Genomic DNA, 25,879 nt, shown 5'->3' with positions numbered 1-25,879 from the left:
TGCAACAAAATATAAAAATTGGTGTTGTATATGACATGAAGAGTCTCTCAAAAGATACCACTGCAAATATTTAAGAGCTTGCCTTGTTGCTAGGAGTTGCTTTCCAGTTGTGTTGTAGTTCTTCTTCAGAGCTGGTAATTTTTGCAGAGATGTGGCTGGCATGGGGTAAAATATGGTGTCCTTACTCTTTTGTTGCAATGTTGTCTCCAGATGTGTGCCTTGGGCAGCCATGAGCACAGCAAAATGTTTGCCGAAACCTAGAATCTCCTTACAGAGTGGCCAGCCTTTTTGAATTAGGCAGAAAGTGTCTGAATGTGAACTTTTTCAGGCTCACACTATCAGATCTAGTTTTCTTCAAGCAAGCGGGTCCAGGGTGCTGTTATACAGCTGAACTTTGAGGCAAAACTCTTGTAACATACCAGCGGTTCCAAAAACGACTGGGTTTTGTGGTGATGGATTATTCTAGAAAACATCAGTTTTGGCTAGGTCTGGGCATAGTCTGTCAATTCTATGCACTGCCTCAGATATTTTACTAGAGCCACCCTGATGACATTTTTCGTCATTTACACAAGACCTTCTTCCTTTGTTTCTCTCTGGGACTTGATCTTCCCAAGTTTAACTGAATGATGCCACCAATACACACCACAGCAAAGTTAATCCAATTTACCTAAAAACTCACCTGTGTGTCCCTGGAAGGTAGCAAGTGCCATATGAATTCCAGAAAAGGGGAAAAAGAAATTCCTACAGGCCCCTACCTGTTCTCAAGGTTGACTTTCTTGAGTTGCCTGTCTCAGTGTTTCTCAGGTCAGCAAAGTTTGCATATTTAGTATTTTTCATCTTGGCCAAGTGTTCATCATTGCTAAGCATGGCATTTCCATCTGAAAGAGGGACATGTGCAATCAGTACAAATACAGATTCCTCACAGGTTTTTGCACTTAGTAAAAGAGGGCTGTTTAGTACACCACAAGCTTTCAGCTCCTGCTACTGTGAAGACTGTATCTAGCAAAACAGCAAGAAAAGCATCTAGGATGGCAAGCTTTCAAATTTTGGTTCCTCTGCTCACTGTATATGAAAGTTCCATGTATTCCTTCTATTGACAGTGTCTTGAAAGGACTTTTTTCTCTGCAGAAGTCTACCAAAACTAGCTATACCAATGTTGATCTACAAAGAGAAGTAAGAACTACTAGGATACAGAAAGACTTGTGCAAAAAAAGGACTCATTATTTTTGAGGTCATATCATATGGGAACAAAAAGATAAAATTCTTTACAGTTTCACACAATTGAATAGCAATTCAGTTCTAATACTGAGCAAGAAACATGCAAATAAAGAAAACAGCCAAGTGCTCAACTCGCATGCCAACAGCAGCTTTCAGATCTTAATGTTATTCTTAAAGACCCAACATCTCTGGAAGTCAAGTAACAAAGCAAATTGAATTTCCTGGCCCCCTGGTTGTGAAGAAAAGCTCAAAACCAGATTGTGACTATATTCTGAAAACTCAGGAGTCACACAACAATGGGAACTTATCTGAAAAAAATGCTGGGGTCACTGTTTGGAAAGCATGACTTGTAGTGCCTGAGTGGTTAGAGTTATCAGATCTGTTCTTAATCTTTAAGCAATATTCATCTTCTCTGCTTCACTGAAGAGTTTGGAGGTCTTCAAGTGTATCACAAGTTGTGAAGAGTTTTTTGGACTAAGTACATTGACACATACATTTATTTGGATGCCTCAGTTAGGCTTGTTTTCAGGATCTGGCTTCAGTTTGCAATAATTACATACTTAAACAGAATTAACATTTTTTTAGATAGTATCTGTTTTTCATCCTCAGTCAGCTATACTGTTAGCTCCTTACTGGTGGTAGATAAGAAAAAGAAAAGTACATCATAGTACTAGAAGTACACTATTTGCACTAGAATTAACATACTGATGCTGAGTCTTTCCTCCATAGGCAGCTTTTATTTTCTTTCTACTTGTATGCAGAGCTAAATACTTTGTTCTGATATTTCAACACCCACTTCTAACTTAGATCTGAATACCTAGATAATATCAGAGATTCTCCAGTGACTATAGTTTCTTTTCAGAGCTAGAGAATGGGCTTGGTCAAGAGTTCACCTAATGAATGGCTCCTTCATTAATGAATACATTCTTGCACTGAAAATCAGCTTTGTCCAATATTTACAATTGCAGTATGTCTTAACTCTACAATCCCTGAAAACAAAGTTATAGAACATTAGCTTACTAAGCCTGGGTAATATCTGTCTGAAGGCTAATGAAGCTGTGCAAAACACCCACATCCATAATGAAAATAAATCTTTCAAATTCAAGATAACAGGTTTAATAGTTCATTAAAAAGTAAATAGGCGTCTCTTCTGTTTTGCAGAATATCACAGTCCAACAATAACAGTGATCAAAAAAACCCCTCTTTCATCCATTTAGTTTAAAATCAGCTGATATTTTCTTTGGTACCCCAGACTTCTCAAAGCAATTCATATCCTCAATCCTGCCTGCGAGCAGATGATGCCCAGATGGCAGCTCTATAGTACTTGAATTGTGGAAGCCGAATGTACTTAGCCCTATAACATCCTGGAAAAGAGCTGAATGATATTATTTAAAAACACTGATTGCTACTATCAGGCATTCCAGATGAAATCTTCACATCTTTCCCTTGCCTCCTACAAGTCTGTAAGGTGGAGAAAGACATAATAAAAAACGTACGGCTTTGATGTTGCAAGGCTGTAACTGAATCAGTGACCCAAAGTTCAAGAGGTCACCAAAACAAAGGAGAGAAAAGGAGGAAAACAAAAGCCTGTTCACATGAAACTCCAATTCCACACTTTCATAATGAGTTCACACAACAGCCTTAACATCATTACTGAATTGTGAAAAAAACCCAAATTATAACGACAGCTTTAAACATAATAGACTAATTGCAGCTAAAGTAATGACTCCTCAGCATTCACATGGCATATTACCAGAGGACCTTAAATTCACAAATAGGAAGTATCTTTTTCCTAAAGTTGATTTGATTGTCATCCATTAAATTTGGGGTGGGGGTGGGGGTGGCGGGGAGTAGGGGGGCTGGAATTTAGCGTGCAATTACATTAGGATTTACTCCTATGGCCCATGGAAAAAAAAAAAGGAAAAATGCTTAGTATGTTATTATTAAGATATTAACTTATGGATTATCAGTGGTGTTTTAAAATGCTGCTAGTTTATACATTTTAAAAAGTCTACATAATATTTTTTTTAATTATGTCTGCATCCAATCCCATAATCTTTAAATAGACTGTTATACTTGATAAAGGAAGTCTCAGATTGTTTCTAGATTCTTTCTTAATACACAACACATTTTCTCATGCCATATACACATTTATATGCAGAATTTTTCTTACCAAAACCAACTAAATGTGATTCTTTGAATAATGAGAATCTGAAAGAACTCTATATTGCCAAATTAGTTACTGTTCTGCAATTTCTAACACAAATAATGACTTAGAGACATGAAGGAGCTCCATGCAGTTGCTTTTGACATGGATAGATAATACTACGTAGCAGTGCATCTCAATTCTACCAGAACTATGAGAGGACTGAGGCCTCACCATACCAGCTCCTGCACCACAAGTCAATACAGTATTGAGGGTAATGTCTTTCAGAACAGACTTCTCCACACTGAGAAGGTTTTATGTTGGCATTGCTGACTTCACTGTCATAGGTAACTGAGCTCATTTTGTATCAATATGGGGAGTAGAACAGCAACAGCAGCGTGGAGCTCCATTCAAGATTATTTCTGTTGCTTCATGCAAATGCTGATAGCACTACAACTTGGCAGAAATTACAATTATACTTGAGGCATGAGAGGAGGAAACTCAGTGAAGGAAGTGTGAATCCATCAAGAACAGCCCATGGAAGAATACATAGTGTTGCAAAATAGCACACATGGAAAAAAATGCATGGCATATGGGAACAAATATAACAAAGAAAAAGGATTACACCAACATGTAAACACCAGCAGGGTGTGCATAACACAGACAAAAAGGAAAGTGACAGCTCCATGAGCAGCTCAGACAAATTCTCTGGAAGATCAATGGATAAAACAGCAGTAGACAAATGAACTGCTAGCTTGAAAGTAAAATGAAAATGTAACACTTTTAAGTTTGACATAGATGCACCAACCAGTGTTGTGTCATTGACAAGATTTCTAAAAAAAAAAGAAAAAAAGACAGAGCAGTTTTGTTGCTAGTAAGTAAACCTGGTAAAAGAATAGATGGTAGCTACTGCAACAATAAAAATATGCAGGGTTTTTTAGTAAGGAACTTCAGATTACTCAAAAAATATTAATATTGTCATATTAGCAAAGATAGATAATCTCAGTGTTTTAAAAACTGTGCTAAAATTAAAATTCCAAGCAGAAATCCAAAAGCTAGGTTGTTAACAGATGTATTAGTAACCCACTACCATTAGTTCAAATCTTAGTTTGAGTCACATCCAACTGGGCAAAGCTTCTTTCCAAATGATGGCTTCTGTGTGAACTCTATAAAATTAACTTAACTAGTGTCAGATCCTAGTAGACAATCATCCAAATAAAAGACACTATCACTGCAGTAGAGTCTATTATTGGAAGTTTTAGTGAAGAAGCCAAGAACTAGCTGGCCAACAATACTGGATCACATTTTGAGTGAGAAGGTGATGCCTCCAGTGTACAGCCGTGACAAGTTACAGATCAGTACAATCCCATACCCCAAATCCCATGTCATTTTGTAAACAGAGATATGTCTCTATCTTTTTTTTAAAGAGGTCATTTAAATCTTGCACCTCTCTGACTAGAATTATGTTCACTTCATTTTTCTAGAAATTCAACAGAAGTGTGTCTTCAGACATCTGTTACATGCCAAAGATGTAAAAGCAAATGCATTTTTACATTAGGATGCATTGTGAGTGACTGTTCCTTTAATGATACCTCTGATATCACATAAGTATTCTCAAGTTTGTCATTTTCAGTAGCAGCTAAAGTAGATCAGGAGTGATATAGCACAGTAAATAGTTCACAGCTTCATCACATGGTATACAGCCAGTCAGATAACAGAGCGCTGTACATTTGTGGAATGCTGTTTAGTAAGTGCTGCACATACAACAACATGTCTGTGAAGGACACCAGGCACAGTGTACCAAAGCTTAGACCAGCATTTTAGCAGATAAAAAGCTACCACATGTATTTTGAGAAACTGTATGATGGATTTTTATGGAGTGCTAAGTAATGTGCTTAACACCATCCAGAAGGCAAATGTATCTTTACCACTGGTATCTTGCCAGCATGTGGTGCGTTTCATGTTTAAAGTAGATACTTTTGGCAATATGTTCAGAATAAGCGAAAATTAATATTTTCATCCTTGGGGAACTGGGAAGAAGTCCTACAACTACTGGCTTATTTATTTCAGTCTTGTAACAACATGTCCTGTAGGATTCAAGCTAACTTAATGTGCTTGGTTTATCAGATACCACTGTTAACTTTTTTCCTAATTAAACTGAAATAATTTACCATGTTACATTATGATTCTTCTTTAGGGAATGTACTTGCTTATTTCACTCATGATACAGAAAATAAACAGCTTTATGCCCAACAGAAGAATCCCATTTCCAGGAAAGCTTAGTCCAAATGTCTGGACATAAAAGGATGTCTTTTCAGAATTGCACTGTGCAGGTAGCAGCAGTGTTTTGTTACCAAAAAAAAATTGTGAGCTGCTATTTTCTGTGTTCCTGGGTCTCTGATTCTTGGCTTGAAGACAGTCAGTCCTTTGTACTCTGTTATTACAATGAGGTAACCGAAGAAAGAGAGTCTTGGTTTGAGACTGTCAGCTGTTACTAATCACTGCTCCATGGCTTGCTGTGAATCCCTGCTTGCCTCTCCCTCCTGCTCTGCTTAGCACACATAAAGAAGATAAATTACTCCCTAGTTTCCTTTCAAAAAGCATATTGTTTGGCACATTCCAATACTGTGAGCAAAAGATGGAATAATGCGAAGAGTTAAATGGGTATCTAAACAGACCCACAGCAGGGTCTTTCTCCAGCAGATGTGAGTTTCAGGAAATGTACTCTCCTACTGGTTCTCCAAATGTATTCTGTCATACTGCAAACCCGAAAAGTAAATCAACTGTACTTCTCAGCACAGTAGAGCATATTCTTGTAAGAGGTTTCCTGTAGTAACGCAAATATCACAGACACTCAATAAATGAAGCAGCTGAGTGTACCATATTTACATATCTCATTTTACTGGGAGGTGTAACACTTTGGTGTCTATAAAATATTTAGCAACAGCAAGCACAGGCTGGGGAGGTTTATGGAATTCTTCCCTGCCCTCAGTGACTGATGTTTTCCTGACACAGAGAATTTTAAAGGAAGAATCATAGAATGGTTTGTGTTGGAAGGGACCTGTAAAGACCACCTAGTCCAACAACCTGCAACCAGCAGGGACATCTTCAACCAGATCAGATTGCTCAGAGCCCCGTCCACCCTGACCTTGAATGTTTCCAGGGATGGGGCATCTACCACCTCTCTGGGCAACCTGTTCCAGAGTTTCACCACCCTCTTTGTAAAAAATTTCTTCCTTCCACCTAGTCTGAACCTACCCCTTGTCCTGTCACTTCAGGTCCTACTAAAAAGTCTGTTCTCAGCTTTCTCATAAGCCCCTTTAAGAACTGAAAGGTCTTTCCAGAGCCTTCTCTTCCCCAGGCTGAACAACCCCAGCTCTCAGCCTGTCCTCACGGGAGAGGTGCTCCAGCCCTCTGATCATCTTTGTGTCCCTCCTGTGGACCCACTCCAACAGGTCCGAGTCTTCCCTGCGCTGAGGGCTGCAGAGCTGGATGCAGTACCCCTGTGGGGTCCCACCAGAGCGGAGCAGAGGGGCACAGTCACCTCCCTCGCCCTGCTGGCCACGCTGCTTTTGGTGCAGCCCAGGGTACGGTTGGCTTCCTGGGCTGCGAGTGGGCATTGCTGGGCCACGTCCAGCTTTTCACCCACTAGTAACCCCCATTCCTTCCCTACAGGACTGCCCCAGCCTGTACTGATGGCCAGGGTTGTCCCAGCCCAGGTGCGGGACCTTGCACTTGGCCTTGTTGAACCTCATGAGGTTCCCATGGTCCCACTTCTCAAGCCAGTCCAGGTCCCTTTGGATGGCATCTCATCCCTCAGGTGCATCAACCACACAACACAGCCTGGTGTCATCTGGGAATTTTCTGAGGGTGCACTCAATACCACTGTCTATGACATTGATGAAGATATTAAACAGAACTTGTCCCAGTACAGAACCCTGAGGGACACGACTTGTCTTTGACCTCCATCTGGATATTGAGCTGTTGATCAGTCAAGTTACTTGTGCATAGAAACAAGCCAAGTAAGAAGTGAGCAAGGCTGTGGAAAACCCCACCATGAAAATAGGATAAAAATAGCAACTGATTTGAACTGCAAGCTCAATAAATTTCTAACTAAGACTGTAATATATTTGCCTGCTGCATCAGAATGCTATACTTTATGAGCCAGGAAATACTTCCCAGCATAGATTACTGTCATATTTTTTAATAAGATAACAACGAATTTTGATGCACTGAAACTGAGCAGAGTTTCATAAAGTGAAGTTGTTCCACAGTGATGAATAGCAACAAAATGGTGTTTCATTATTCATGGTTAACTGAAAGCCACTGTAAAGCCACCAGAGATTACTTGGGCCTCTACCATTCATCCCAGTCAGTGATGTTCTGGCATTGTGTTATCATGGTTTGACGTTTTCCTTCTGATGAATAAACTGTGGCTAGAAGGGCATTGTTGGAAGCAAAGAGTGTAAAGAATGAAAAAGTATGGTCCGCCACAAAATATTTTCCCTTAACAAGAATTAGAAAGGGATGGAGGAAATATATTTGAAGCTAGCATACGTTACATCTATTTGCTGGCATTATTTTTAGGCTGTTTCCACACAGAAGTATGGGACCAACAGAAAGAGTACAATGTTCAGTTTGCATCACTTTTGCACATGTAAAAGCTTTCAGAATCACTGAAAGGCAGGTATCCAGCATCCACATTCAAGGGTATTTCAGAACAAGTATTCTATGAATATCAGAGATAAGTATGTATGGCAGGGTTAAGTTAGTGTCCTTTTTCTGAAGTCTTTTTTGATCATCTACAACCTTTCTCCTCGCTGTGGTAGTGGAGGATCCACAAAGAAAAGTACATTGATTTCTTTAAGTGCTTATGTGGACTCTTTCACATGTTGTTAAATCCCATCTTTCTGTTAAAAGTCTGTAATTTCTCTGATTTGCTCACACAGTGAAATTTTTTCCTATGTGTAACAGGAACATGTCTGTACCTTCACAGTGGTATATTTTTCTGTTAATTTTTTTTGAAGGCAGCACTGTCTTGAGCAGCTGTGGCCCTCCAGATCTCTCCTGAGCCCAGGTGCTCTCTCCTTGTCATCAGATGGTGGGCAGTGTTTCTCAGCTACCTGATGAGAACAGAGCCAGTTTAAAGATAAGCAGGGAGAAGTAAGGAATGCTTAACTTGCTTTAGCAGTGCTGCCACCAAAGAATGCAGTTTAACAATACAGCCAACTGGAAGTAATGGCAGACTGCTGACAAAACGCTTGTTTTCTGCTTCCTGACGTGCCTTCTTTCTGCTTCCCTTGTTAAAGATCTGGTGTTCACATAACATGATTCTGAGATGATTCAGAATAACAAATTGACAGAAAAACGAACCCTACAAACCCTAAAGTTAATAGCTTCCTGGTGGCAAGGGATGGGACAGGGCTACAAAGCTGTGGGGCAGGTCTAGCCCTTTCGGAGCCACTCTTAGCCATTTAATTGGCTGACTGAATTGCACTGCTATATCCCAGCCATGCATTTCATTAGTCAGCTTGGCTTAATCACAGCCACATGATTTTGGATCAAATGCAACTGCTAATTTTCCTGTGAGGTGTTTGCCTAGTGTTCCTAATGGACCTGGAAAAGTTAATAAAATACCTAATTTCATTATTTAAATTTCCGTATTCGAAATAAGGGTAAGCTGAACTGAGATTTGGGGGCAGCTTGTCCCATCAGTTCATGCAAAAAGGCATACAGAACTATGTTTCAGACACATATTTCATGTGGCTTCAGGAAGTCATTAGCTGTATTCAATTAATATAAACTTCACCAATGCATATAGTTCTTCGAAAATGTTAGTTAGCTTTTTTTCTTTGCAATTTTATTCTTTTACTGCTACTGCTATTAAAAATAGTAATCTAGAGTTTGGACTGATTTTGGACCTGGCCTTGCGAAGGACTTTAAAATTCTTGTCAAAGCTTTAAATGCCATTTAACTTTTGTTTTCTGGGAATGCTCAGCACCACTCAGGACATGCTTAGCAGCTATCAGAATAAAGCTGTAGAGCTTAATCTTGTTAATTAAACTTGGGCAATACTTCTGCTGTCTTTACCTAACTATTGCTTTTCCCTACAATTTCTCTGCCAGCATATTTTACCATGACCTTGCACTGTGCTACTCATTTCCACAAATCCTCATCAACATACACGAGGGATTGTTCTCATGGTCTCACACTGAGAGTTTACTCATCACACAGTACTTAGGGGATGTAGGGGGTTGGGAGTAGCCCATTTAAGACTGCTTTATTAGGAGACTGAAAGACAACTTTAAAGAAACAAAATTAGGGCAACACTCCTCAGTCACCAGTTGCCATTATTACTGGTCCACCACAGGAGGCCTTACCAAGCAACTGCAACTTCCTAATGAAGATACTTTAAAAAATAAACAGGAAAATAATTTGCAGTTAAGAGATGCTCTGTTCATACTGTTTTGTTTTTAAAGACTGAGTCGAAAACTTCTAAAGGAAATTTATGTTAAAATCTACATTAGCAAGGAAGTGCCATCAATTCAGTTCTAACACGTCGAATAAAGGTTCATCATGATCATAGAAATGTTTTTTTTATTTCCAGTAGCCATTATCTAGAAGGACCGGAATGCACAGTTTGTTCTGCATGCTCATTCAGAACTGCTTCATAATTTTATGTATTTCTAAGAACATATTGCTATGTCTCAGCAGGATTACGAAGTAGAGGCATTCTGTTATATACCCACAGATTGTAGCCTTGTGATAGTGGCTCCTCAGCCAAGTGCCCACATCAAGGCTCTGAACTTGTGGTTCCTCTACTAAGGTTACTACTGTCCTAGCAGTACAGCTCCTAGCAGGAGCAGCTGAGGGCTCTGGGCTCGTCTGGTTTGGAGCAAAGGGGGCTGAGGGGCGACCTGGCTGCTCTCTGCAGCTTCCTGGGGAGAGGACGTGGGGAGGGAGGTGCTGATCCCTTCTGCCCGGGATCCGGTGACGGACACGCGGGAATGGTTCAAAGCTGCGCCAGGGGAGGCTCAGGCTGGACGTCAGGAAGCACTTCTTCACCGAGAGGGTGGTCAGACACTGCAACAGGCTTCCTGGGGCGGTGGGCGATGCCCCAGGCCTGTCAGTGCTTCAGAGGCGTTTGGCCAATGCCCTTAGTAACGAGCTTTAACCCTTGGTCAGCCCCGAAGCGGTGTCAGGCGGCTGGACTAGGTGATCCTTGTGCGTCCCTTCCAGCTGAAATACTCTATTATATGTTTAAAGTTTTCATCACTGTGCATCGAAAGTAATTTTACAGAAACCAAAAGTTAAAAATATTGTGAGCAAAATGTTAGATGGTTGTTACAAATGCAAGAATTTTAGTATAGGAAAGCAATCACATAAACTTGTTAGTTTTTCCAAAAGTTTTTGAAGGTCAGCAAAAAGATTTCCGAAACAGGGACTTTTAACATGAAAAGTGGTAACTGAGCATTTTAACTGTTTTCAATCTAAAATTATATACATGTATATATGCATATACTCACATGCACACCCCCTCATCCCAGTGAGAGGGTCTTGCTTGCTCTGAGAAATGAAAAAATCACTGAAGGTACTAGGATCAGTCTAAGTAGCAACTGTGTTTTTTTAGGAAAAGCAAAAGAAAATTAATCTTGCTACTGGCTCAGTTCTTCAGTGGCATACTACTTATTGTTGAGTGTAAAGAAAAAGATCCCATTTAAAAACAGGTAGTTATAGACCCTGATTCATCAAACCACTTTAGTTAGTGATTAACATCAAGGACAAATATAAGTCCAAGAATGCTTTACTGACTAGAAGTTTACACAGAGAAATAGGGCCTCAGTTAGAAATAAAAATATGCTTGTTCCATTTAATGGTGCAAATATGAATATTCCCTCTTCCTAAAACAAAAAAAAACACAGACAGAAACTCTTAGGTACTGTAACAGGAAAATTAGATATGTGCTTAAACTCAAATCTCAGACTGAAATAGCTCATAATTTATGACTTGAGGACATTGGACTGTTCTGCAAAAAATCGGTTGATGCAGTCATGTTAATTAAAAGGAGAAAATATTCTGAATCTGTAGGACTTTTTAGCTTAGGCTTTACTTTTTGGTTTTTAAAATGATGTCTTGGAACTTATTTTTGAACAAGCAGATCTAAAGCTATTATTGGCTTAAATGTTATCTAAAGAAAACATGCTTAGTATATTTTATGAGTACAGTACCATTCTTCTGTGTTAGTGTGCCCTAGTATAGTCCAAGACTACACATACATTATGCACAGCATGCTTTCAATGTCAAGAAAAGTAAAAACAATATAAAGCAACTCTGGATTTGTCAATTTTGGAATTCTGTATTATCTAGAATCATAAATACAATATAAAAGAATATAAATGACACAAACCCAGACATAGTATAGTAGCTATTCAGGAAAGTTGCTGCACCATCAGTTCATGTAGAGAAACATGATCAAGCCAGGTGACTGATCAGAACTATCAGATTAACAATTCAGAATTTTTAACAAGTTGCCTTAACCAGATTTTTTCTCCTTTCCTTTCAACTTTTCTCTCTTTCTCCTCCTCTTGCAATGACACTTGCTTGCTGCCTTTCCTATGACACAAAATATTTCCCTTTCTTCTCTTAACACTTTTGTTAAAGAACAATGTAGTGCTTTGCTTTTTGCCCTGACACTGGAGAACTCCTTGTCATGTCTTTATTTCACCCACAGTGTGACTGATTCCTCACTTGCTTCTCAAGAGAGGGAAAGAGTAGGTGAAGGGAGAGGACAGGGGTAAGGGCTTGGGTTTCTTTGCAGTTCCACAGACTTAGGCCTGCCCCCTTCTTTCTTCTCTTCCCTTCCTCCCTCCCTGCCTCCCTCCCTCCCCATCAACACTTAAAAAATCATTCCCATTCATGTTGTGTGCGCGCACACGCTGGGAAAAATTACAGGCACTCTGCTCCAGGTTGCCTTGACAACTCCAAGGCATCCCTGTGCGTGGGGACCGGTGGCACAGCAGAGTTTCCCAGGCCCCCTGGGGAAGGGGAGGGGAGGGAAGAGCGGACGCAGAGGTGCTGGAGCCAGCAGCAATGTGGAGGAGAGAGCTGCGAGCAGGATGAAAGCGGCACATACATCTCCCGTGGGACAACGGGAGTTTTGCTGGCCGGCTGTGAAAGGACACACTGAGGATACAATAGTCTGTGACACATGAAAGCTTTGGAGCAAACTTTATTGCTTCTCCGTCAAGGACCCTTCCAGAGCCCCATTCAGTGCTAAGAAATCTTTTCAACATCTTAAAAGTGTAAATAAAACAACCTCAACCCCTTTCATTTTCCCATGTTTTGAAAACAGATTTTAAACACTTTTTTAGATAAATCTTGTTGTTGGTATGCTGGAAGCTTTTGCAGTTTCAGCCCTGGATGGTACCGACTGTCCCTCTTGTGAGTTCCCTGAGTTCCCACTAACTTCAGTGGGAGGGAAGGTTGCCCAGCAGCTTCCCAGTAAGGGCTCTCTGAGGTGAGAACATGCTTCCTCTTCATACAGCTTCTGTTCATCCTTAGGCTTGTCATCCCTATGCTTTGAATGCTTGTTGCTATATATGCCATGAGCAGTTAGAGCTCCAGACGAGAGGAATTGCTGTTCTCTACTTTCAAGCTGAGAAGTCATTTATGTGATAGCAAGAGCAGGAATGAGACTGAGCAACCTAAAATAAGGGGCCCTGTACTCACAGCCAGAGTGCATAATAGGAAACCAAGCTGGAAAGAAGCTTATAAAGAAAAAGTGCATGACTCTTGCTCCCTGACATACCACGTGCACATGGTTCACCACTCAATCCCAGAATCTGTCCAAAAAAGAAATAGGATCACAAACTCTAATCCTTCAACACAGCGATCTTCAGTGGTGAAATGTGCCCTACACTGACTCCTAGTGATTTTCCAACTGCAGAAGACCCAACCTAGTGTCCAATGTGGATTACAAAGAAAGACTTGCTTGCTCAAAGCAGTAAGCACATACGGCTGCAAAACCCTCTAGACTGACAGTGCTCAGCATCTGGCCCTGAATCTATTATCTGACAAGGGCAGGGTACTGGGAACTGACTGATTTAACACCTGTGCTTTTCCAAACCTTCTTACCAAACTATCTATGTTAACATTTTCATGCTTAGGATGTAACCAAGTTTAAAGCTTAAAAAGTTTAGCTTAGCTAAAATGAAAAAATACATAGCCCATTGCTGCTACTTTAGAAACTGTAAGTAAGAACATTAAAAACAAATTAAAATATACAAAGATAAAATTGACTGGACTAGTATGTCTATGTTCATTTTTCACTTTTTAAATTACAATTTATTTAAGTTGCATACAGATAGTTTGAAAATAAAATTCTGTCTGACAGAAACATTGTGCAACTCAGCAGCAGATCTGAAATTCTAAAAAAATATATATTTTTATGAATTGCATAATTTTACTTGTATTATTTTGCATTTGCAATATTTTGAGGAGCCAAAAAAAAAATAAATCAATCCTTCATCCACTGACAAGAGGGCTAAGGACTTACCTCCTATTTGTAAATATAAGAAAACTATCTATTACTTAGTACTATCTACCATTTTCTTCACAGAATTTCAAAACATATAGGTAAACTTACCACAAACATTATCATCAGGCTTTACAGATGGAAAAGCTGAGCAGAGAAATGAAGGATTAAGTGCTTCAAACATTGGATTTCCATTTTCAGTCTCTTAGTATGCCTGTAACACTTTTGTTCTTCCACCACAATGACACACGAAAATCAAGCAATTCGGGGTGCAAATCTAGTGATCTCCCTTTGCAATTCATTTTGTGGGTACAGATCTTACTGGCTCTAATGGCTTCTGTCAAAACAACAGGCAAACACCAGCTGAAATGCAAGGGTAAGTATGAAGCATGTGATTGGTTTTATACTTTCCAGATTTGATCAGAGCCTGGAACACAGCCTTGATCTCAGTTACATCAGTGACTAGAATATTTTCATTGTAACTCCAGTAGCACATATTTTCTCCTTTAGAAGACAGGCAGAAGTACAATATATCTACAATGATTTGAGAAAACATTTCGTTTTGCCAGGTCGTGATTCTAGTCAAATGTTTCCATATTATTTCTATTAATGCAGTCCTGTTGCCTTATTTTAAACACTTCTCCTCTGAGACAAGTACCCAGAGAAGAAGGTGGCCAGATTTCATTGTATGTTGTATGTTCAAAGGTGGCATCTAAAATAAATGTCTGGGCAGTCCACAGAAGTCTGGATTAGACAGTGTTATATAGGGGTCCATAGGAGGAGATGATAAAGCAAAGATACCCATTCCTGACCTTTTTTTTCATTATGCATTTTGAAAGCTTGGTTCCGACAAGAAGCACCACCAATGTTTTGGGACAGATGGCGTAGCCCTCCAGATGAAGTATGGGGAAGTTATTGACTTTACTTTTAAGGAGAAGCACCAAAGGAGCATTTAAAGGAGAACACTATTAACTGGACCTGCTTGGAAAGAGAAAAAACATTTCCATTTCTGACAGTCCTCATGAGACACTCCTTCTCAGAGACTCAGAGATTTCCCTGGCAGAACTGCACCTTCATTTTAAAAACACATTGCAGCCCTGCTGGTGCAATCTCACAAACGAACACTTTAGCAGATGCCATTGTGAGCACCCCAGTATTCACATTAGATCAGATGCATTAAGACAAGCCAAGAATTAGGATTAATGTCGCAGGTTTTGCAAAGCTTACAAAAGACTCTAAATGCTTATTCATACAATAGTAAGGATTTTCTGAAACAAGCTAACAGCATTTGATCTGTTTTAAACTCCCATGGCTTGGAACAGAGGCAAACTGAGGTCATTCCATTAGGGTATGAAGAAAACTTCATACACATGAACTGTAGTAAATATTATCAACATTACCTGAGAGTACTGTGTTTTCTTTCTTACTATTACAAATTAGCTGCAGCACATTTCTAAGGCACATTTTCCAGACTATGCTAACTATGCTAATCAAAAACCATGAATTGGGTCACTGGAATATAGACAGTGCCACGCTGCATCAGACCAATAATTCCTGCTTTTAACGAAGTGTTAACAAAGCGCAGAAAGCTGTAAGTCTTCTAATAGAAAATTATAACAAGCATTAGGGGCGGGATGGGAAAACAGTGGCAGTATGAGCTGCAAAAGAGGGCCAACTTACCTTGGGTAGCTTTAAATGTACTAGTCATCAAAACTCTTCCCACAAAACTGTTTTCATCATGCTGAGTTTACACTCTTTACTCACAACTGTATGAGGTGAATATCCTTGTGCTTAAATTTACTAGGAATTGCTGCCCTGGATAGTAAAGCATCAGGGAAGATGGGAATCCGAGCAGTAGTCTACTACATGAGTACTACCATCATTGCTGTACTGATTGGTATAATCATTGTGGTCATCATCCACCCTGGGAAAGGTACTAAAGAAAACATGCACAGAGAAGGCAAAATTGTGCAAGTGACAGCAGCAGATGCCTTTCTTGATTTAATCAGGTATGGCTATGACATTGCACATTTTCTGTACCAATAGCAACGACAATAATATTTAGATTCACGTGAAAACAAAGTAGAAATTTTAGACAGCAACTGCATAAACTAGCTAAATTTCTTTCAATTATGTGATACCAATATCTCTAAACACTATAACACTACAAAAGAATACATGCGTTTATTTTCCAACCAAGCTCTTGCAAGGGAAGAAACTACTTTTAATATTCAAAGAAAGATTCTTTCTTTCATACACAAAAGAAAGACTTCTGTTCTGCTATCTGCATGGGTCTTCTCCCCTCCTTCCAAAGCACAGTCCTTATTACCAAAATCCTCTGCTTTCCTTTACTTCCAACTTTTTACAGTTTTCTTACTTCACTTGAATTCCTGATTTAGCTATTCATCTTAATTTTGAATTGTAGCTGCCAATCTGGGTGCATCTACTCAACGTGTTAAATTGTATGGATGGGAAATAAATCCAAGGAACAGGCAAGTAAAATGCTGGAAATAGAGGGGCACAGATATAAAATCTTGTTTTCTCCTTGCTCAGAGACTCTGCAATGCCTCTTTTATAGAGCTAATATGTCACAGATGTATTCCAGGGAGTAGGGAAGCTGAGGTTTTGAACTCGGGAGCTTTTCCACAGGTAAAGCCACCAAAATTTTGTGTTCCACTAACCCATTTGGAGAAACCAGAGACATGGAGAAAGGCCTCCAAGAGTCATGCTGCCAGGAAGGGGGACTTCAGAAAGACCCATGAAGAGGTTTGCACTCAGATTCCTCAAGATTTATTCAGTTAGGCTGCTTCTAATTCCCTCAGAAATGTCACCATTTTGGAAAGCAAAGAAACAAACCCCCATCTGTAACAAATATAGAGAGACATATATAATTATATGTCTATGTGTTATTATTAAAGAATACTCAGAGTTCAGAAACGTTTATCTCTTAATCATGACAAGACTCTAAATTGAGTGATAAGTGTCATGTTGTACTAAGCTACATGCCTGCAGAAACTGAGAAGTAGAAATACATTAAATATTGATAACCTTTTTATTAATCTGGATTCAGAAAGCATTAATAAATACAAAACTAAAAGTCAACACTGACCCACAGAGCTTTGTTCATTTGGTAACTTAGCTAATATTCTGCTCCATAATCGGATCTCTATACAATATTGGATACACAGATTGCAATTGCTAGGATCTATCCAACCCACTAACCAGGCCAATGCTATATGCAAAGCTCTACTCACTGTATACATAATTACATATTTGTCTTACGATTCCTTTGAAAATGAGCTGGTCAATTCTTTTATTAGCTGTGCCCCTACTTGGAATATCACTACAGCCTGATTACATCTCATGTTATTTTGTTTCTTTTTCACAGAAACATGTTCCCTCCAAATCTGGTGGAAGCTTGCTTTAAACAGGTAAAAATTTTTTGTTATTTCCAACCAGATCATAACAAAGTAAGAAACTGAAATGAAATAGCATTTTTTTTAGGAATATCACGTCCTTACAGCAGTAACAAATCTTATGTATGCTGCCAACTGTCAAAAGCCCCTCAAATTAAACCAGCCAAATCTGTGCTTTCTTTTCAATCATATTGTCTCGGTATGTGCTACAAAAAGTGAAGAAAACACACCTGGCACAGCAAATAAACAAAAGAAGTTTTCAAAATGTCAAATTCATAAGTCTACAGGAAGCTTCATTCAAGTCAATACAGAATTTACTTTTCACAACCAGTATTATGTTAAATGGAGATATACTGAGATACACCTCATCTGCACAAAGGCTGGAGGATGTTCACGAATGTCATGCTCAAAACATGCATAGGTTTGAAACAGAGGAAATGATTTTGTGGACATCAATAAATAATCAAACTAGAGGACTTTCTGTGACCTATGGTGGGGGTACATAGGAATGCTCTTCTATTTTGCTTCCCAAACTCCTCTATCATTAGCCTAGTCTTAACCTTAACTGTTCTATGGAGAAAATAATAGTAACTAGTTACATTCTTTTTTTAAAAGGAGAACATTATAGATTCAATGAAACCTATAATATGTATTTCCATAATCTAATTGCTTCATATTGACTCTACAGACAGTCTTGAACTGATATTCTTTACCAGTTATTGCTGCAGCGATAAAATAAAAAAAAGGCTGAAATATGGAGGTCAAGAAGCCAGAGAATAAAGTAGAAACTTAACCAAAGTGCAGCTGAGTTGTATCTTGCAGAAGAATTGAAAAGAAACAGTAACATTTTCTTTAGTTATATAAATAGAGAGTAATAAAAACTGTGGCTTTCTAGATTAAAGATTTGGTCAACATTAAAGATAAACTACACCCAGATCCAAAATCAACAAATGCTGTGCCTCTGTTTTCAGTAAGTATGATGATGAACTTGGGACAGGGACGCAGAAGAACAGTATGGAAATACAAAAGTCTGTATCTAAATCAGAAACAAAAGTTAAAGAATATAATGTAATGAAGTCAGGGAATTACACAATCTATATCTCAAAATAATGAAAGAATTAGGGCATAAAGTTACAGATCTGGCAACAAGTTTTTTTAATAAATGTCTCAAATTGGGAAGTTATTATCTGTAACTGGTGAAAGCAATCATAGCGCCTTTCAAATTGCAATTTCAACAAGATTTGGGAATTTATTTAAGTGTTTAGTAACATATTAGCTTGAGTTCAGTTGTACTGAAGGATGTAAGTACCTTGAAGGAAAGAATAAAGGCTTCATAATAAATAAAAATGAAAAACACATTAAAAAAAAACAAACCACAACAAAAGAACCAACAAGGTGAAGAATAACATGGGTTTCTGAAACCTAGATAGTACCAGAATAATCTTCCACCTTTCTTCCAGAAGATTGCTCTTGCTTGGTTTGGCGGTTTTGTGGGGCTTTGTGGGTTCCGTTTTTTGGTGTGTGTGCACCACGGAAGCACAATGGATCAAATCTCTTTGGACTTCCATAAAACATAGGGTTTAATATGAGGGAAGTGAAATAGTTGAGCAGGGGATAAGATTACTGTTAGAACTGTAAATTTGTAGAGATAGCAATAGAAGGACTGAAAGAATGAGTGTACCTTAATTGGTACTTTTATGAATGATATGGCCATAAGATGGTTATCTTATGGTTATCTCCTCATAGCTCTTCATCACATGTGAATAAAACATTTAGAAATGAACAGTAATTCCTGCTTTGAAATGGAAAGCCATCAATGGAAAGAAAAACAAAATTTAAACCCCTTCAAATTCAGCTCTAGGATATATTAGGTGACATAACTACAACAAAAGAAACAAAGCCAGAGGAATGTGGCTGGCATACTGAGTATGTTCAGCTCATTACACAGTAACATTCATGCAAAATTACAATGGAGACAGGAGTTGCTGGGATTATCAAAAGAACACAGCATACAAAGCAAAAAGAAGCTTGATTTAAAAGTATTCGGGTACAGAAACCAAAGTGGGAACAGAGCTGTATAAGATGAAGAAAAACGTTTATACAGTAAGAAGTGGGTATCACTATGACTGAATTTAAAGTGGGAATTAGTAAAGGTTTTAACCTTCATTACCTACATGAGGTCCTGGAAAAATCTTCAGTTAGGAGTTGTGGTAGCAAACTACCTCACCAGTTTTAAGATACAGCTTGAAGAATTCTTTCAATAAAATATCCTACAGCAACAGGAAACTTGACTCTGTGACTAGCAGTCCTAAATCTATGTTCTTAATCAAAGATCTCCTGCAGATTCTGTTTACACTAAGTATATTGTATTTCTCATGTGCTTTACAGCTTAAAGGGATTTCCAAAAAATGGTTCCAAAAAATGGAAATGTTCAATGAAAGTTTTTTTCTCACTTTCAGCAGCAGCTATGCTTACTGAAGCACCAGGATTTTGAATCTGTCGTACTGATACTATTACCTTTTGAATCAGGTACCAAAATCTAGATTTTTAGGTATAAGTTATTTTATTGTAGCAGACAGGAGAAACAAGTATATGTAAGATTCATAGGTATCCAGATGACTTTGTCCATCTAACTCCATAACTTTATTTTCAAAAGTTCACATCAGGTTTTTCATATGTTTCTCAGAAGATTTATGAAGATGGATGATCCATCTGGCACTGATCTGGTTCTGTAACACTGTTTGCTGGCCAAAACACAAAACACTCATAGTCACACACTGAAGGGTGTAATACTGACCCCCACACAGCTTTGCACACCTGGAAACCATCACTGGCATATACATTGCACATTCAAATCACATCTTTTGATATTTAAGGTGCACATATCTGTCTGGTAGCATCCCTAGGCAGGTTTCTTTCCTGACAGACCTGCACTGAAACCCACTGGAAGGTTCTTGTTTCTTTCTCACCACAGCCAGCAGACAGGTCCCCTAATGACTGTGTTGGTACCCACAGCGGGTTTTGAACCTGTTACTTCCCCATCAATAGCAAGCATCAAAACACCAAAGTAGCTCCACACAGGACCAACTATAATTTCCCAAGTTTTTAACCTCAAAAGATCAACCATCACTCAACTTTTGTAACACCAAAGCATGGAAATTTGTACTTTCCTTTGCATAATTCATTTCAGCAAGGTAAAACTAGCTTTCTGGATATGGAATTGCTTTCACGCAAAATGAAATGGAGCTATATGGAGAGGGTAACCAACATGAGGAGGGCTTCTAGATGGAGCTGGGAAAGCTTTTACAAGATTGCTGCTGGGAGAAGCGTCATGAAGGAAGATTGGACCCAAGGACTTATTTAGGAAGGCTCTTCCTAAATTTTCTACTGTTCCTCATTCAGTCTCCTGATCCTTTGGATTCCTTTTCTTGTTCGTTTTTCCCAGGAAGTCTATGAGGCAAAGCTTCTTCCTCTTGCTTCTTCTTCTCCTCCTTTGCACATTTTATTCCCTAGGAACAAGAAGAGTGGTGGAACAAAATGCTCCTTCCTCTCAAAAAAAAGGCAACCCATTGTGGGGCTCAGAAGCCAGGAGGAGTCCCTGTAGGAGAGAAAGAGCCCACAGAAAAGCTAAAGAAATCCTTTCAATCAAACCTTTCAGCTGAGGGAGCAGAACCATTTCAAGTTTATCTGGTGGCATTCAGCCCCATGGGTCAGGAAAGTCTAAAGGGACAAAGAGTTACCTTGCCTAGCAGGTCAAGTCATGAACAATAATCTGGGAAAAGCTGGGCTTTAGTTTCACTCTGCTCTTCACTCATCACTCCCACTGTCCCTGTGAAAGATCAAAGTCCTGTTGGCACCCTGTCTCTATCAGGATCTCCTCCAATTATATCAGTGGCAGATAGGGATTGCTGGAAACAGCAGATCATTGATCCAAACAGCACACTTTTTGATGCTCGTTCTTTTCATATGACATATGTTGCTGCTTTCACTATGCACTGATCATTTGGGGGCTTCTGTGGTTTTTATCAGGATGTTGAGAATCTCAAAAGGCTGACTGCGGATAAATATTCCACACTTACCTAAAACTAGGTTACTTTGTTCAAAATTTTCTCTATACCACTATATTCACTCCCAGTTTAGGGTTATCTCAAGAAATCTTTGGATATATCCTTCAGCTCTGGTCATTATCTCCTCATTTTTTTCTTTGCTAAACTAAAATATGCTATCTAGCCTAGAGCTAAGCAGTCATAAACAGTCTGCTTGTTAATCTGCTTTTTTAACTGCTTATTCTTTGTGTTGTGCTCTGGGAATATATCAAAAGTCAAAGAAATACAAGTGAGCTTGGGACAAGAGAAACAGAATCAGTCTGACAATTTGGGAAGGGTCATTCTACTGTGAATAAGTGGAATTTGATGCCAGCTGAAGTTTAAAGAACTGGAAAGGTGCATCTGATACTTGCACTTCTTTTGAGATATTTTGAATTAAATATTCTTTCCTGAACTCATCCTTATCAAGGGGACTGGAAGTGTTGATCACACATCCAGACGTGAATATTAATTAATATATGCTGTCTAATCCTCATGATAATTTTGGCTAGTTAAGATATATTTTGACCTGTGTCATCAGGTCTTCCGCAGACAATTAAGAACATTTTCAGACATGTCTATATGGAAAAGAAAAAAATTAATTAGGGAGATGGGAAGTCACTGCCTTATTTTAATTTCTTTTCATTTTTTTCAGGCTTGCATTTAACCAAACTTGTTGCTTTTAAGATCACCATTCACTAAAGACTACACCATCACACAGACTTAGCACAAACAGTGCTGATTACACTATCTCAGAGCACTGACAGTAAATTACTAGTTTTCAGAGCAGTTACCCATACAATTACTTTGTCTCCAAGTTAAGCAGTGGAATGTGCTACTACCGTGTTATAATGTTGCTTCTTAAAAAGTCATGTAATATATTCAAGTCAAATGACTGTGGGTATCTTGTACCACTAACGAAAACAAAATTATAATAGAAATGTAAACAACTAATTCACTATATTATGCAACAATGTAATTACTTTGTCTATTTCATAATGAGCTAACTTAATTAAAATTCATTTTTGAGTTGTTCATTAGCACTGTGTCTTGTAAAAAAATTCAGAAATGCCATTATTTTTATATTTTACTGCAGAAAAAATAGATTGTTCAAATATGTTCTAAATAATATTTACCTTGTTCCTCTTTTGTTCTCTATACATGAAATTAAGGAAAAATTATAAGTATTTTGCATCTAATATCTTACCAGGCAAAAATAACTCTGCCTGGAGACAAAATGCACCAACCATCCTCAGAAAGACAGGATTTCAGTGATGTTGTCTAGCCCATCACAGATTATCAGTGTACGTGTGTGGACTTCCAGTAAAACATAAGCAGCTCTTCTGAGACCCTTAAGCCTACGATCTATCATATGAGCAGTTTTGTCTAATTTCTAACATTACTTACTGTTGCAAAAGAACAAGGATTAGCAGAATCACAGTGTGACATTAAAATGTCATTTCAAGCTATGTGAACAGCTGATAACTGATTCCCATGAAGACAAAGATCTGCCTGAAAGTAGGGATCTCATAAAAGCTCACAAACTGATCTCTTATCAACAGTTCCTCTGCAGAGCAGTAATAGTTAACTCCACTATTACCTATTTCTATTATCTATATCAAAACCTTTGACATTTTTTGTCACCTTGAAGGTGGTCTTTCAACCTGTCACTTCTTATAAACAGTTGGCTTTTTCACCATTCCACACACAGAACATTTGTTTTGTGTTGTCAAGCAATCTTGTATTTTGCCTTTAGTGTCATCTGAAAAAGCACTAATAAGAATAAAGCTCAACCTGCACTTTTTCCTCAATAGACATCCCCTTTGCATTTCATGTATTTGGTTTTCTTTAATTTGTTTTGCTTCACCAGGAATCTTCTCATGACCTTTGACAGACAACTTTGGGCATAAGAAGGCAGATACATCCACAGAGTTATCCTTAACCTCATGTAGCAATGATGAAAGAAAGGCTATCTCCAGTGACTGTCCCAGAGCAAATGATTGCTCCTATTCCTGTTGCTCTGATTCTCATTTTGAATCTCACTCTAAGTAAACTGTTTCTCCACTGCTCCGCGGGGTGAGGCGGTGGGAGGGTGTCTAGAAAGACTATGATACTCCCTAGTAACGTTTCTGAATACTTAAGTCTGACCAGCAGGGTGACTCAACAGGTAGTATCTACATCTCTCTATACCAGCCTAGTAGCCAAAATGGAAATGGACTTTGCTAAGTGAGGTCCTAAAATCTATACTATAACCCTAAAGAGGTTTAACTAATAAAGAATTAAAAGCATATTCATGCTGGGACAGCATTCCAGAATTAGCACCAAAAAAGGAAAGAATATGAATATTACAAGCTAAAATAATTTCTAGATGGAGTTTTTAAAGGTAAGAATCTTGATGTGATTGTGCTTTCTCCCCTGTAGCTACCCAAATTCTTCCCAGTCCTGTCTTTGTTTTTGAGCCCAGTGGCCAATTCCAACCTAATCTGACATGAGGGGGGTGATTTTCAGACAAACCGTGGCTGTGCTGCCAGTGAAAGGAAAGCAGTTTATGACTCCACTCGTGGCCTGTTCCAACAGGCAGCAGCCAGGCAGCACACATCTAACGCCGTCTAACAGCCGTATCACACGTCGCTTTTGACCTACTCAAACAGAATGAGAGAAGGACCTGAGGGTAACAGAGGAGAATCAGGACAAAGTCAGTTACGAAGTGCTAGTGGAAGTAGGAAATTAATAGAAAATTCATTAGGAAATTAGGCTTTAATTCCAATCCTCATTAAACAGCTTGATTTTTTATGTTTGTCTAATCTGTATGCCCACAAGTCTGGCGTAATTGCACCCTTCAGATATTTGCATTAAGGAAATTTTCCCAATTTTTTTTTCTACTGAAAAACAGTAACAAAGATATACATATAACACATTTGTCATACCTATACAGATTTAAAAGAAAAAAAAAAAAATAGAAGTGTTTAATATACAGCCTTAGGCAATAATTTAACATTCCTGTCAGGACTGAATTAAAAACAATTTAGTGAGAACTTCTAGAAAATTTCCATTTCTGCTCTAATATTTCTCTGTCACTTAAAGAGGTAACTGCATCCCTCCTTCCCTGGCTCTGTAGTTCTAGTCTCAATGTTTTGCCCTCCCTTGCATTCATCAGTCAGTGAGCTACTTCACCTCCATAGCCTTTACCCCAAAATGGCTGATTTTTTTTTGCTTGGTAAGTTTTCTGCCATTTTAAAAAGTAGAATTGGTCATTGAGAGATCCAACTAGAACTGCCACCGATGGGAAATTATCACAGGTTGGATGGGAGTGGAACTGGGCTTTTCTGTGTCAGCCAACTGTTCGAACAGCTCAGCTGTCTCCTCTCACCAGAGCCCAAATCTTGAAACATTTCAGCAGATTTCACTTAAAGTTCAAGAGCATTTGGCCTCCATGGAGATTTGTTCTGATACATCTTAATCTGAAACTTTCCGTAACTCTCCTGTAAGCAAGTTAGATTTGAAATTCTGAAAGACTTAAAGCCTTCAGGGGGATACAGCAAATATGTGAAAGGAGTGCATAAAACTATTCATGTGTGGGGAATATCAGAAAATTAGGTCAGTTTTGAGAGATGCTGATATTCAAGTTTCCCATCTTAGTCAGAAGTACTCCATTTCACTCAAATACTTTTGAAGTGCAAAACATTCTCCAGATACTACTGATAATACAACGGCTCCTAGATTTAATATTTGTCTTTTGTTGGCAGGCCTAAAGGAATAAAAATTCAAAGTTGCTGAATAACCTTGACACCAGCATCCCATTGCTTTAGTAGAGTATCTAGCATCCTGAGATATATTACAAATATTTTACTGGTGATAATTAGTATTCTTTGTGTTCAAGAGAATTTAATCAGGACAGGGCTGCAGGGCTTTTTAAGCCCAGACAGAAATATTCAGAATGCACATTTCTCTTTGGAAAAGCATTAGGTGGCGAAAGATGGGTTTTCAAAGCAGACATTTAGGGGCATATTGAGATTTTTAAATTGATTTGCCCATTCCATAAGGGAACTGTTTAAGGTAGCACTCTTTTCTTAATTAAGAAAAGCAGCGATTTGCTATGGCAAAGCATAGAAAACTAACGGCTTTTGCCATTGCAAAGGAGAAAAGAAGAATGTTACATTTAAGATACTTTCAGTCTAATTTTTTCTAATTCAAGGAGATGAAAAAGGAAAGAAATTCCAGAGCTCATGAAAGTATTTTCACTAGCCAAAAAAGACCTCTTTATTTAACAGTTGGAAATATATTGGTAGGAAAAGTGGCAATTTATAACAATGCAAACTAATAATCAAAAGTTTTGTCACAAAACTCATGAGAATGACAAATATGCATCTTTGATTTTGACATATTTATGAGAAAATGAATTCTGGAAGCTAGAGGTAAAAGACTTAGCTCTTGAAGTTCATATACATTTTTGTTGCTTTCAGGAAAGCCAGGTTTTTAT

General features: G+C 38.5%; 1 protein-coding gene across 1 annotated transcript in view; it reads left to right on the top strand.

Moving 5' to 3' along the window:
• Window positions 1–25,879, top strand: part of SLC1A3 (solute carrier family 1 member 3) — a 68,188-nt gene that overhangs the window by 32,001 nt on the left and 10,308 nt on the right. The window contains exons 4-5 of the mRNA XM_040579716.1: window positions 15,703–15,907; window positions 17,287–17,329. Of these exons, the coding sequence (XP_040435650.1) occupies window positions 15,703–15,907; window positions 17,287–17,329 (248 nt within the window). The remainder of the gene's footprint in view (window positions 1–15,702; window positions 15,908–17,286; window positions 17,330–25,879) is intronic.

The sequence above is a fragment of the Falco naumanni genome, chromosome Z (genome assembly GCF_017639655.2).
Source record: "Falco naumanni isolate bFalNau1 chromosome Z, bFalNau1.pat, whole genome shotgun sequence".
Classification (NCBI taxonomy): domain Eukaryota; kingdom Metazoa; phylum Chordata; class Aves; order Falconiformes; family Falconidae; genus Falco; species Falco naumanni.
This window is presented reverse-complemented; position numbering and strand designations above follow the sequence as displayed.